Source organism: Sorex fumeus, unplaced genomic scaffold, assembly GCF_029834395.1.
Source record: "Sorex fumeus unplaced genomic scaffold, SorFum_2.1 ptg000055l, whole genome shotgun sequence".
NCBI lineage: Eukaryota > Metazoa > Chordata > Mammalia > Eulipotyphla > Soricidae > Sorex > Sorex fumeus.
The window spans coordinates 17,899,050-17,914,959 of record NW_026606112.1 but is presented as its reverse complement, the minus strand read 5'-3'; the positions used below and the strand labels follow the sequence as shown (position 1 = coordinate 17,914,959).

At 36.1% G+C, this 15,910-nt stretch overlaps 1 protein-coding gene across 5 annotated transcripts in view; it reads right to left on the bottom strand.

Annotated features, from left to right (window-relative positions):
* Positions 1–15,910, bottom strand: part of PPARGC1A (PPARG coactivator 1 alpha) — a 705,257-nt gene that overhangs the window by 43,030 nt on the left and 646,317 nt on the right. For all 5 annotated transcript variants that reach the window (XM_056125625.1, XM_056125627.1, XM_056125626.1 and 2 more), the window contains one exon: positions 1,737–1,931. In XM_056125625.1, coding sequence (XP_055981600.1) covers positions 1,737–1,931 — 195 coding nt within the window. The remainder of the gene's footprint in view (positions 1–1,736; positions 1,932–15,910) is intronic.

Genomic DNA, 15,910 nt, shown 5'->3' with positions numbered 1-15,910 from the left:
ACTTTAATTCACTCATTTTAGGGATGAAAATTAATGATATCACACCTTATCACAACAGTGCTAAGGGAATTTTTTTCTTTAAAGAAAAAGGAAGAAAAAGTTTGGCATTGCACTACCAACTCAAAAAGTTTTGGCTTTTATGCATATTCAAAACTCAGTATTGTCTACCTTAATTTTTCTTTTAGATAAAATTATGCAAAAACCACTTCCTACGAGTATTTTTGAAAAACAACTCAATGAGAGAAGCTGCCTTGCTAAATAAGGATCTGGGCAGAACATTTCCCCAGCTCCCTCCATAACCTAAATTAATCAAGTGGCAATAAATAAAAGGAGTTTCTTTGAATCTTGAACTATGTCTCATAATCAAGCAAAAAACATTAACTGATTCAGACTATTTGATGAAGCACTTGTCACTAAAAAGGTTGTCTAAGGAATCAGTCAGAAGATGCAGAGCATCTACTATCCCTGGACCTCAATTCCTCCTTTGACTTTACAGTTTCCCTGCTCAAACAGGCAATGAAATGGACTCAGTGATCAAGCGCTCTTTCTCAAAACAATTGAGTGAATAAAAATCACTTGCCATCAGTAAAGAATTCAAATTCAAGGATAGTGACAATAGAAGAATTGAGAATAAATAACAATTACTGAAGAGATATTTTCTTCTCAACCAGAGCTTCTGACATGCAAAGGAATACAAGTAGAACGTCCTTAGGTTTTCATGAAGTGCTGTGAACACAATACTACCGAAATGGGAGAGAAATAACCTCTAAAAGGCACGCCGAAGCATGCTCTCCAGGTTTGGAGGATAGCCTTCCATAATTTACATAGTGTGCTCTTAAATGAGAGTTATGGCAAATGACAAATGGCTCCCATAGATGAGAAGGTAAACTGTGTCTTAGAACTAATAAAATTCTTGTCAAGCACTGCATTGAAAAGAAAATTCACTCTTCAGTTCCAACAAATTCTCTGCTTCATTGCCTAACATAAATTTAGGCAACTTGGGTTGCAAATGTGCTATTATTTTTCAATCTTCATAAGAATTATGGATCCAAGTCTTGTATCTCCCTTGATCTACCTTCTACATTTAGAATCTAAGAATAAAACTGCAAGCAACTCTCTTGGCAGAGCGCACATGTTTTTCTCAAAATTTGAAGACTAAAATTACAAGCATGTCAATGATTATATAGTTTATGATAGTGAAAAATAGGCAGTGGAACTAAATCTCCAATACAAAGGGGTGGGTAATTAATTACTACATCCTCAAACAATAACCAATGCAACCTATATGCATAATAATAAAAATATAAAATGCAGCAAAAATATTCCATATAAAATTAAAGATTCACAGATATGTTGATTACATGTATTTAAACAAGAGGGAATGTAAATAATTTTTCATATTGGTCATAATTTAAAATCATACTAAATCTTTAGAACTATCTTGGTTGTCCACGTTTTATAAGATTCAATGGTGAACATAAATAATGTTACCAAATAAAAAGAAAGGCACATAAAGAACAAAAGGTAGTTGTTTAAATGTGAAGACCACACATAGATTGCATTGTCCATATTTTAACATAGAGAATCACAAAATGTGCAACTTTGAGTGAGCTTGGGGATTGCTTTGGCATCAGTCTAAATTAAATATCCAGACCTTATTGTTACTACGTCATACCCATGCAGCGGGTAGCCAGGGGCAACTCCAATTCCTGTTAAACAGTAGGAAGGGTTCTTACTAGAGACGGCTCTTCTGCCTCCTGAGGGGGAGGAGTGCCGTCAGGCATGGAGGAAGGACTAGCCTCATTCTCCGTGGTCACATCTCCATCTGTCAGTGCATCAAATGAGGGCAATCCGTCTTCATCCACAGGGAGACTGTCCAGTGTCTCTGTGAGAACTGCTAGCAAGTTTGCCTCATTCTCTTCATCTATCTTCTAAAAAAAAAAAAAACAAAAAACAAAAACCCAAGACTGAAGACATGATTGACTTGACATTGGGATGTGAGTCTGTTTTGACTGAAGTGATTTAGCCAAATGACTCAACTATAAATAACCTCCAGAATACAAAGATCATGATCTCCTTCCACTCCAAATTCACTGGTAACCTGAATCACAAAACTAATTAATACCTCTGCTCCACCAACCTCTGATGCTGAGCTGCCCAGGTTAATAATTTGTTAGGATGGTGCCTATAACTGCTGCCTGTATGTAATTATATCACGTCTACGGTTGTCTTCCACATCTATTGTCTTCTTTCCCTAACAGAGATTTAGAGAATCACAGGGCTGGAGAGAATTTTAATCATCTTCTATTTTATCTTCAGATATAGTATCTCAATCTCTTGTATAGCATAACCACCGAAAAGTTTAGATAACCCTCTGTTTGAGCATCAGCAGAAACTGGAAGTATACAAAGAGAAACTTTCATAGTTTCAATTACAATCTCATCACTGAACACTCCACAGTCATTTATTTCTCTCGCTGACATCTCTCCCAACTCTACTCATAAATCTATAGCTGCCTACTGGACATTTCTACTTGATAATAACTCCCTCATCTCCAAAATCCAAACATAGGACTTTTTAACCACAAAAACTGCTGTTTCTCTTGATTCCCTGAGTTGGGTAACAATTCCTCAGACCTTAACTATGGAACTACCTCAAGTTAGTGAATCACTAAGAGAGTTTGACTTCGTAAAATTTCTTAACTATCCCACCAAGCATGATTTTAATGGAATGTTGCTTCTAATAGGGGCTTCTGCAAATACGGCCTGTTACTTTTTCCATCTCCCATATTTTCCTGTGTCAACACATCCTTGGGAAGATAATCTCTGGTTATTTTTTCTATAACTTAAATTTTTTTAATTTATTTTGAGAACTGTGATTTACAAAGTTATTGGTAGTCAGAGTTGAAGCACACAATATTTCAACACCAATCCCACCACTAGGGTCAGCTTCCCTCCACCAGTATTCTGCAGCTGTTTGAAGACTTCCTCTAGGCCTGTGCCTTGCTAGGTGCTGGAGAAACAAAGAAAAATAAGACATATCTCAGGCCTTCTGGGACCATTCCACTGGAATAAAAGAACCTATAAACTATGTTCTCTATTAGAGAATCTTTGCTTCAGTACTATAAACCAACACTTCCCAAAGTAAACTTTTTTTTGCATGTTGCTAACAGCACCATATTTACATTCTATGCATCTGGGGTACCAGCATCAATGCTGGGTGCGTAGCACAGAGAGTCATTGCTTGTTTGCTGATATTTCATTGATCTGCATTTATTGCCTAGAATATCTATCACACAGATCACTTTCTCCCTCTTCCCTCATCTCTTCACAATGTCCAATTTGACCTGCTTCCTAAGTCTTTTTTTATGTTCTGTATGCTATGACATTAACAATATCAGCTAAATTATCCCTCACAGATTCTATTACAAAATGCATCTAAGCTGCTGACACCTAATGAAGCTAGTAGTGCCCATACTTCCTTTCTCTCTAGCACTGAACTCCAGTTAATTGACCTGACAAAATTACAAGAATCACAGAAAAGACAGCTAATCAGAAAATCAAATTGTATTACTAGAGAAATTAGGCAGGCCTTTATCACGTATACATTCTATTTTCACACAAAAATTGTTTTCCCTTATTACTGATGAGTCTCCATCCAGGAGTAAAACTACAACTTCTGTTCCCTTTGCATGCAAGCCACAAAGAGTCATTTGTACTCAGGCTGGACTTGACTTGACTTTCTTTTCCCCATTTGCATAATGCATCTCTCTAAGTCCCTGCACTTGACATAGTCAGGGAAGAGTTTTGGGTCACACAGAATGGAATGACAATGGCATGAGTTTGCAAATTCTTCTGCAGAAGATAAATCCTAATCAGAAGAGGTGAAATGCGTGCTTAAAACGGGATCACTATTTTCTGGAAACTGACCAGTTTTTTAAAAGCTAAAATTTCTCAATTCCATAAAAATAAAGGCTTATTGAACATACAATCTGCCTCTTTAACACCACCAAAAAAAAGTAAACTTTAAACATTTTCATAATCTCACATCTAAATTTCCAGGACCCTCTTTAAATTAATTAATTAATTTTGTTTGGGGCCACACGGGGTGTACTCCTTATTCTGTGTTCAAGGATCACACCTGGTGGGGCTCAGGGGACAACATGGAGTGTCAGGCATTGAACTCAGGTTGTCTGGGTACAAGGTAAGTGCCCTGCCTGCTATACTATCTCTCCTGTCCCCCCATTTTGTTTAAATTTGGGCTCTGCAACATACCAAAAGGCAAATTTAAATCTAGGTCATTAAAGTGTTGAGCAAAATTTATATTTAAATTAAATAATTATTGTTTTAAATTGTGAGATTTTCATTAACATAATAATGCTTCATAATATCAAATTATGAACATAATCTCTGAAAATATCTCAAACACACACATGCTCTCTCTCAGAGACACAGACGACTTTTAGTAAATTGTATAGTTTTTTTTCAGGTATGTTAATTTTCAGAAAGAGTTATTTCACTGAAGTTCAAAAATAGCTCCAGAAAAAATAGTTAAGAATGTTTACCAATAAATGAGTAATTTTGTTTATCCCATTTAAATTTTGTTTGGCTTTCCAGCAATACTACAAGCCTATGTTTGCTTTCAATCACATAATACAATAGCGCCTTAGTTCTATCCCTAGTGTAAACAAACCATGATAATTCCAATCAAGTCAAAATGACAAAGAACACTTAAATTAACTAGTTTTCTCCCATTTCTTTAATAAGCCCGGATGAATGCAAACCAAATACAATGGCAGAAGTATTGAAGTTTGATCAACTCATAATTAATTTACAAGTTCTGATTAAACCACTAACTATTTTAATTCTCGTCTCTCCTGGAAGCACAGTGAAGATGTTTTGGGGATAGAAGATATGCATTGTTTGTGAATGTGCACGTTATGTTGGGTGTGAAGGTAGGGCTAGTTGGTGCTCATCCCCTGTGATTCAGTAGAGCTGTAATCAGTATTGATAGTATCCATTAGAAATTACTCCTAAAAAATAATCATTTTGTAAAGTTATTTTTATATTTAAACACAAGACAGTTGTTATGGGCTTTCAATGTTCTAACACCAATCCCACCACGGGCGTGACCTGCCCTCCACATTTTTCCAAGCCTGCCCAAGGCACAAAATAATTTATTTTATATTGCTTGTTACAAGGAAATGACTAATGGAGTTATCAAAAACATTTCCATGAAAGAAAATTTGTGAAAATTGTTCTGTCTCACCATGGGGTCGTTAAGTCCTTGTCTGACGTTTAACTAAACTGTCTATTGCTAGCTGCGCCTTCTGTGGTATTGTTTTTGTTTGTTGAGTTTAGTTGGCTTCTATGTTACTTTTCTATCTAATTTGGTATACTCCTACTAGAATGTCAATATTGTGGAATTATATACATTTTTTTCAAGTAACTCAGAGGTATGGTCTAAGACCATATATTTTGTCAAGTTGTTCTTGAATTAAGATAGAAATAAATGTTAGTTTTAGATTCTCTGCATTCTCTCAATTTACAGAAGACTGAAAAGAAACAGTTGTTTGCTGAAGGCTTTCCTGTCGTGAAGCCCAACACATTCTTCTTTACATAAAGGTGAGTGGAATTTGTCTCTCGTTGTGGCAAATTCAACTAGCTTAGCATGAGTATCCAGATGCCCCAAGAGGCAATGGGTGTGACAAAAAAATAAAAAGGACTCTCAAAAATGAATCTCGCTTTCCATGACTGCATCAGTCCCAATTTACAGAGCAAATAAATCCAAGTCACAATCAGTGAAGCATACTGACCCACTCACATATATATCTATTCCCAGGTGACATCAGTATAGAAATACCATTGCAGGATAACAATCCAAAATTAGCCTTTATATTGCTCTCTAACTAGTCAAAAGTCCTGTGAGAAACATATATGACTTGTTAGAGCCCCACGGAAGTTGAAAAGAAAAGCTGAGAGGTGAGAAAGAGATCCACAGTGATCTATGGCTATCACCCAAGGTTCCACCTGGCGGCTCTGGCAGCATTAGAGAGGGGAAGCTAGGAAACAAGCTAAGAGCATTGTGCTACATTGTGCTCTGTGGCTAAAGGGTGCCATTTCCCCAGAAAAATTTCAACCTGGAATTCTCCTTACATAATGTAAGGAGATCTATATGACCATTAAAGATCTATATGACCATTACATGCCATACTCTAAGGGTTCTCTGGGAATAAAGAAGGATCACCAACAAAATTCATTCAAGGTCTAAAGATGTGCCAGTGACAGGTTCTGGATACACCTAATATGAACAATTCATAAGTTAGAAGATGCAGCATCTCTGAAGCAATACTGTAACAATCAAAAATGATTATTCCAGCCAATGTACCAGAATGGATGTTTTTCGGAACAAATAGGATAGCCCCACCCTGCCTGACTTATACTGACAGTTCAAAAGGCACCATTGGAGGGGTGGAGTGTTAGTACAGCAGGAAGGGCGCTTACCTAATATGCATCTGATCTGAATTCAATCATCGACACCCTATATGGTCCCCCAAGCCACCAAGAGTGATCTCTTGATCATCAAACCACAAGTTAGACCTAAATATCAGCAGGCATAGTCCCCAAACAGAATAAAATAAAATAATGGCATCATTGGAAGAAGGTAGATTCTGTTCTCTGAAGTGTCCAGAATGACCTCAAGACCGAACTTGAGATCCACTGTAGAAAACCTGGGTCTCTCATTGTGAGTAGTTGGCATTGAAACTAGTTGACAGTGCATACAACTCACCAAATGCACCCAACGAATAAATAAATCCACTGAATTAAAAAAGGAGAGTATAAACTCTTGAGATGCTAATACCTGAAGGGAGAAATACCATGAAAACCCCATGTGGCATTCCAAGGATTTGTAAATGCAGGCTATTATGGAAGGCCCATGCCCTGCTTATGATAGTAATTTTTCCCACATCTTGTAGAATTGCAATTACACTCTGTGTCCCCAGATTCTCACACTTGCTTGATCTCTGTTTGATAAAAATAGTTTAATAGCCATTTAATCACAGCTTCATTATCTTAGCTCTCTTAATGCGAATTAGGCCAGGAGAATTCTTGCTTCCTCATTATTCAAATCATCAATAAGAAGGAAACGGTGGGGTCCTCTTATCATTCATTAATCAGTTTCAGTGTCTTAGGTACTGTTTACTTAGAGATCAATCTGTATGAGAGGTCACTTAACCTCTCTGAGCCTCAGCATTTTCTTTTTATACACAAAATTTTGGGTTTAACATGCCTCATTCCTATTACAGAATTTGCATGTATGTACTCCTGATTAGTTGGGAGAAGAGTTGATAAATGCCTGAAAATTCTTTAGGAAGGTGCTCAGTAACATTTCTAATGCAAATGTCCATCATCTTGATTGCCCATATATGAATTCATTATTTGAGCATAATGTACCTCCGACTTTAGCTCCAGGCCAGCTTTTTCCCAAATACCCAGCATGCATTGCACTTTCTCCTTGCCCCTTCCTGCTGATTTGGAAGCAGTTAATGAAGACAAAATTAATTCCTACTTTAAGTGAGGCCTAATTAGGAAGTGAAATCTGCTAGAGTAACATCTGGTAATGAATTCTGGAGCCAAATATAAATAACATTTTTGGATTATCCACTATTTTAGATTATTTCTTACAGTAGCCCATATCAAGACAAGATAAGTGAGAAAGCAACATATAGGACAGACTCAACCAAGGAATACAGTTGTTCATAGGAGTCCCTCTTATGAACTGCTATACCATGAAATTCTGTAGCCTGAGTTCTTGAACAAAAACGGGGGGAAAAAAGTTTGCATATTGGCCTGGGTGTATTATTTTATTAGAGACTTGCAAGAAGTTGAGTTCAGAATAGAGATTAACATTTCTTAAATGAAGTAAGCTGGAGCAATAGCACAGTAGTAGGGTGTTTGCCTTGCACACAACCAACATGGCCGACCTGAGTTCGATTCCTCTGCCCCTCTTGGAGAGCCCGGCAAGCTTCCGAGTGTATCTCGCCCGCACGGCAGAGCCTGGCAAGCTCCCCGTGTACGTATTCGATATGCCAGACACAGTAACAACAAAGTCTCACGATGGAGACATTACTGGGCCCGCTCGAGAAAATCGATGAACAACGGGAGGACAGTGACAGTTACAAATGAAGTAAGAAATAAGAATTCTGATTAATGACTGAAACTAAATTCGAAGATTTTAGCTATTTTCTTTGGAACATTTTCTTCAAAGTAGATACCACCACTTCACTGACTATTTATTGGAAATTGGACTGTGGGTACACCTTGAGTGGTCTGAGCCCTTAAGGATGAGGCTATGAAATATCTTGGATAACGACATTCAAACAATTCTCTTCTTTCTCCCCCCTTATTTCTCTTTTTCTCCTTGAGTGCTCTGCCACACTCTGGGTTCTCCTGCTTTTCTTACTCACAGGTCTGAACAACCAACTACCTGATTACTTTTTCATCAAAAGAGCATAATATTCATATCCCACTCAATTCTAACCCTTAGTTAGGAAGAATCCCTAAAATAACTCACTATCCTAATGTTTAAGGGCTCTGAATAAGAAATGGGCCCTTATAGGTAGAAATATATAATTTAATGAATCTCAATCAATTATGTGGAACAGAAAATAATCACAGAAGCAAAAACCATCATACATTACATCACACATTTTATATACAAAGCCTTTGATATATAATCACTGCTTGCAAAATTTTTATGAGTTACTTAATTCTCCTCTTCCATTGCTGAGAGAGATAGAGACAGAGATTAAAAACATTATGTGACACTGTGTTTTCCCTGTCAGATTCCAAAGTTGATATAATTCAAGATTGTGCTTATTTGGCAATTAGTAAAAAGGACATAGATTTTAATTTTACTATCACACCCCATGAATACATATGCTACTTAAAATATCAAATATATAAATGTGTATGCATATATGTCTATAAATATCAGTATAAACCATGCCCTACCAATACATAAAGATTTGAGTCTCAGACACTCATATGTGTGTGAAACAGAATATGTGTACATGTACAGTTCAATCTCTTGAGTGTGTTTTTACATATTCATTGTCTGTGGATAATCAGCCCATATATTCTTCCTCCCAGTTATCCACACTAAATGAGGAAAATAACGATAAAAACCAGAAAATAGTTTCTGCAGAGGTAAAATAAGAATCAAATGGAAATAAGTGAAAGTTAAACTCAAGAATTCTATCTGTAGATATATTTAGACCTGTTGCAGTCCACTTAATTCTTGGCAATACTTATAGCCCTATTTAATGCAGGCATTAAATGAATATTCCAGTCTCTATATAGGTTCCATTCTTACTATTAACCTATAATCTGTACTCATGTGTTAGGAAATATGTGCTGAACATGTAAAATTTGTCATTTTGAAGAGATTCCAGGAGTCAAAAACTTTACATACAGAAGTTATTAAGATTAAAAAAAAAAACAAGAAAACCCTGATTTTTCCACTTAGACAGTGAGATATTTTAGATGAGGTAAGGGTAAAGGGATATGTTTCAATGCCTATTTTACATAAAACGAAATGAAAGCCACTTAGTTGTACCACAAAACAGGAGGTTGGATAAACTCAAAAGAGAGGTTACCAGGGACTCCACTCCTCCTTAAGTTTAAACTCAGAGAGAAAGCTCCCCCTGGAAAGAGTACCCATAATAGGGGTCAGGAGGCTAAATCCTGGTTCCATATGCATCTTTACCTATCTTCTTGTTTTCACATGAAACCGCTCAACTCCAGTTTCTCTGTACATGCCACAATGATAATCCAACAAGATCTTAAGTGATGTCCATATGTTTATCCTGGTCACTTCTCGTACCTTCCCGCTAGTCTATCTTCAACACAGAAGACTGGAATCCTGAAAAAATTTAGTACATTTCTTATCTTTTTCTCCAAATTTTCCATGACTTCCCATGAGTCCCAAAGTAAAAGCCAAAGACCTAAGAATGACATATTTACCAAGGATCGATATATAAGCTATGAACCAAACCAAAACATCTTTGAGAATGGGAGCAAGTACTACAAATAATTAACCATCACGGGGTTAAGCCCAGAAGATCTCAGGATAACTGGGATGGACGGTTGGTAGCCCTAAACTAGACCTCTCTCATCTGACCTTGTCAACACCCCCATTTATCTTCCTAAGTCCTTTCCTATTCCTCTGACCTCCTCACTAGTCCACAAAAATTCCAGACATTTGACCTGAGGCCTTTGCACCTGCTGTTTTGCCTTACTGGACGACTCTTCTTCCTGATGACCACATGCATTTTCACTGCCTCATTTGCTTAGGTGTCACCTCTCAATGTTGACCTTCGTATTAGTTCAGAGACATTCTATCCACATCCCTGGATGATATTTTCCATTGATACATTTTACTGTATGTGTATATAAACATATATGTATATATATATGTATACATATATATATATTTTGTTCACAGTCTATCTCCAGTCAAAGCACTTGTGCTTTTTCTGATCACTATTGAGACACTTGGTATAAATAGTTGTCCAAGAAAAATGAAAATTAAGAATGACTAAAAACTGTAGCCCTAAAAATATAATGCAAGAGTTCATTCTCTTACTGTTGTTCGTGCAGTTATATCTGCTATCTCCACTTCTTCCCAACACCACCCAGAAGCCCAATATTCTTAATATTTATCTTAGGCTATGGTTTAGAATTAACCTGTACTTATTCTTCATATACTAGGATAGACCAGGAAATCATTCAATATATTCTTCATAGGACAGAAGAAAAAATGAACAGTGACAACTCCAGGGGGGGCTAATTGTGAAATTAGCTACAAATCATTCAATCTATAAAGTCCATGCAATGTTCTTCTTTTGTAAAAAAAAAAAAAAGGATAATATGGGAATTTTAAGTGTAGAGATTAGTTACCCCAACTATGATATCTGGATGGACACTAAATCACATCATCAAGCAATTCATTTGAAAAATCTCAAGAGTCAAGATGGTTTGTGATAGAAAATCCTGCCAGAACAACTTACTGTGAAAAAAAAATGTAATCCCTCCGGACTTGAGTGAGTAGTGTTATTCCACCAGGCAAAACACAGTCATCTACACTAGAAATATATGTTATTACTATTGTAAGGAATAATTATACATATTGTAGGACATATTTTATCTATTTATGTAATTGAACCCATATGTCAATATAATTAATTTTCAGAAAGCAACAAGCACATTCAAACATGTTTCTCTTACAATAAGTAGAATGGTGATCACCACTGCATGAACATGTTAAGTCGAATCATATTGTGTGGGTCTTCAGATAAAAGAATTTTTTTGAGAACTGGCTGTGTGAATTCTGGAGCCACTTACAAATACTTCTGTGAAAGCATAATTTTCAGTCCTCTTCAATCAAAACAAAGAAAAAAACAGTCGATAAGATTGCTATAAAATGCTAATCATGATCTTAAATCCAGCATTATTTTTTCTCTATTCATTTAAGTAGTACTTTAAGTATTATGAAAGCAAATACTATTTTAATTAAATAACAGTAAATAGAAGCTGACCTTTATTGGGTGCTTCCTATGTGCCTGCTGCTTATTATTTTATTTAAACCACAATTATACCCACTAAACCCAAAATTCATGTGACTGATGAGATGCACAGATGGCTATCAAACAAGACATATCAGATAAAAATTTGTTCTTCCTCCCTTTGTTTATGTGCTGGAATTTTATGGAAGAGATTATTAGAACAAAAATGGGAGTGAGTTTGCACTATTCTAATCTATATTTGTAAATGAGTCAGAAAGGCATATCAGTTAATTATCAACAGATAAGAAGTAAGGTGGGGAAAGGCAATTACATCTCATGTACAGAGCTGGGCTTCCATGGAGAAAATGGACGTTGCTCCAGCTTTGTATGGTACTCAATACTTTCTCTCATTCACTAGGACTTTTATTCGTTTGTTTTAGTGATTCATTTTTTTCTCACTTTAGAAGCTTTGTAGTTTGATGTTGTTTATTTGGAATGTTGTTGCTCTGACCAGTTGTTTATTTTGCTTTTATTTTTATTACCAGTGAAGTCAAATCACTGAAGACACTACTGAAGCCAACAGCATGGAGTGTTTTTCACACATTTTTTAAATACAGTTTATGGATTACAATCTAATATCTGAATCTTTGATTCATTTTTGTTAACTTTTCTGCATAGGGCAAAATGTAAAGACATTAGAACTCTCAACAGCATAATACCAACAGCCTTATCCAAAAACGGGGAGAAGATTTAAATAAAAACTTCTCTAAAGATGACATAAAAGATGGCCAACAGAAATCCCAGCTGATTAAGATAATCAGGCAAGTGTTCTATGTTGGTATTTTATGACTGTTGACTAGAAAATAAATCAAGGCAGAATTTATCATTCCATGTATGCTAGATTCATTCTAACATTGGCAATTTAGTATTTTTAATGGCTATTAATTACATTTTTATTTATTCTACAAGAATTCTTACTCCCGATATACAGCATGAAGTCCCTTCAAGTTTTACAGACTATTTCTGTATTGATTCCAAATTACTCGCTATTTATTCCCAGGATTTCTTCCTGATTAATTCTATGCATTTAACTTTACTTAATGCCAACCATTCTCATCCACATCTTTTGAACCTCAACCCTCATCATTTTCTAAAGTTTATCTTGGTGTTTTGGTCTATTACATAGATTTTATACTAATGAGTCTTGAGAATTTTCTTCTATATGCTTTCATGAGTTTTCAAAAACTTCTACATTTCCTAAGATTTTTTAAGTTAAAAATTATATAAAAATGATTCAAGAACTCTATATTCTTGTGAAATAAGTGAAGCAAAATTTAGATGCTGCAGATACATTAAATATGAATTTGGATATTGAGTTTATCTCTTCCTACAGCAAGTTAGTTACCCTTTTTGTGTCTCAGTTGTTATGCCTGGCAAAGTGTGTTCTTATAGTAAGACTTACATTATAGAATTTTTGAGAATCACCGAAACTACTCCATGAAAACTGTGTAGAAGTGTACCTGGACATACAGAGAATGTATGAAATTATTGAAATTTTCATAATTCTTATCCCCTTCAGGAGACTGAATTCAAAATAAGTGAAAAAATATAAATACATTAGTATTTTATGATAGAAGAAGCATTTCCTTGAAGGGATAACATAAACAAAGAAGAGGAGATCATACTTCAAAATAAGTCTGTATAATATAGACATTGGATATTTTAACTGTTACTTCAAAATATTGAAGATAGGCTAGTTTATAAATCCTTAAAATTTGTATAGATTATAATGAGTGAAAATTCCTGATTATATTCGAGGTAGGCAGGGTTTGACAAATCACAGGGAGCATATGTATTTACTGCAGAATGATCACTTGAAAGCCATCACATAAGATGCATATGTTTGATATACTCCAGACATATAAACACATGCAGACCTATATCATATTTATAAGACATATGTATTGCATGCCTACTATGTGCTATCACTTGTTCGTTAGACTTTACCTTTAAATTTGGTGTAAGGATGATAAAAGATAAACAAATATCTCCTTCCATAGAGATAAAGATAGTTTAGATAGAGAATAGGTAGATAATAAATATACGGACATATGGCAGATATATGATAGACATATAGGTGGATAGATAATAGATATAAAAAGCCACTTTAGAAGAAATGCATGTGTATGCTTATAAGTATATGTGCCTACACTATGTATCATAAATATGTAAAGAGAGAGAAAGCATTTGTACTACCAAGTCATACCTGGGAAAGAAAAATTCTAGGCAGAAGACTGCGTAAGTGCAAAGATTCTGGTTTGAGAACTCACAATGAGTAAGGTACTTTGTTTTCAGAGTTCAGAAACATGTATGAGTGGGAGTGATATGGAAAATATTTAGCAAACATTACACAGAAACATTTATCAGTCAGAGAGCAGCAGCACCTGGATTTCAGAAAGGTGGTTTAACATAAATAACCTCTGAAGTTTTATTGTTGCAAATTTGCAGATTAAATTAACCCTGGACTAAGGCAACACTTTTTAGACTGACTCTTTAAGAAACATTTGCAACAAGTTCCCTAAAGAACCCACCCAAAGCAGAGATTCGAAGATACCATCCCAGGGTCCAATACCATTTGTCCTCAAAGACTTCTCTAGATGCATGTTCAGAGCAGGCAGCTATCTGGCTCCATACCTGGAGCTCTGTATCATTTTAAGGTTGAAGCTGGCCAGGTGCATATTACCTCAAATAACCTGAAGTCCATGAAAGGAAATTGTTTCAAGGTGGTGAGAGGTCTTTAAGGGCAAGGTCAGTGATGACCTAGAGATAGTTCACAGATTATGTCACATGCCCTGCATGTGGCCAAACCCAGTTTGATCCCTCTCACCAGACATGGTTTCCTGAGCATTGTGAGGAGGGATCCCTGAGTAAAGGGCCTGGAGTAATCCCTGAGCATGTCCAGAAGTGGTCTGGTCAACACCCCTCCCCTCCATCAGACTCCCTCTCTCCTTTAAAAAGGTAAGGTTTTCTTTCTTTAGGACACGTAGGGTGAAGAAAATCAAATCTGCTTCTCTGTGCTCCTTTTTGCTATCCCTGGCCCTCCCCACAAGAGGAACAGGAATCTTTTAGAACCTTAGATTGGCTCTTAGAGGCAAGTGTTCTGTTCCATAGAGAAGAGTGGGTTTCTAATAAACACATGCCAAATAAATAAATAAATGCAAGAAGTTCATTTTCACAATGACTTTGTATCTACGAATCCAATGTGGGACCAGATTTCTGAAGCATGTAAGTCTGTACTTTTCCTGGACTCAGACACTGAGATTCTCTTAATGTCTTAATGCCACAGTGAGCACAACTCTTAAAGAATCTTTAAACACTTTTTCTGGAATCTGCAGTTTCAGAGGCAGAGTTGCTTGTGATTATCAGTGACTTTTTTGTACATGTGGTGAGAATGCACAGTAGCTTATGATATCCTCTTTGACAAAGTGACTAATAGCAATATAGGGCTGTCTCTTTCTTGGACAGGTGCCCCCTGTCAGAACTCTGGATCTGAGGATATGGTGCTGGTAGGACACTGTCGTGGGAAGGGGAGATTTTCCCATGACATCTGTTTTTCCAGATTTATTTTCAAGATTTCCGGATTTTTTAAAAAACTATGTGTGCCATCACAATATGGGAATGACAAAATTACAAACAGAACTGCATTAAACCTCAAGCATTACATAATGAAAATAGGAGTAAACAAGTTGCTTAATGAGGGACTCACATAGTGAGAGGATGTAGTAACAAAAACAGCAAATTGTCACAGTGATTAAGAGTCAATTCATGGACTGTGTGATTTTGAAATTGAGAGTACTAAGACCAAAAGGGTTAAACAGGCTTTCTTAATGATGATTAATAACTTCCCTATCTCTCTTTTCATAACACTTCAGATTTTATACCTTACCATGTTATTTCACAAGTAAAAGGAAATAATAGCAAAGAATCTTTTCATTACAACTGCTATTTTTCTTCTTTACTCCACAACATTGTTTACAATATTATAAATGGTAAGTTACCAGTATGGGCTGGAGCAATAGCACAGTGGTAGGGCATTTGCCTTGCATGCAGCCAACATGGCCGACCTGAGTTCGATTCCTCCACCCCTCTCGAGAGCTCGGCAAGCTACTGAGAGTATTCAATATGCCAGACACAGTAACAACAAAATCTCCAATGGAGACGTTACTGGGTCCGCTCGAGCAAATCGATGATCAACAGGAGGGCCTTTACTTACTTTTTACTTACTATGTACCAGATATCACTGGCATGAGAAATAAAGGAGTAAACAAAACAATTAAAAATCTC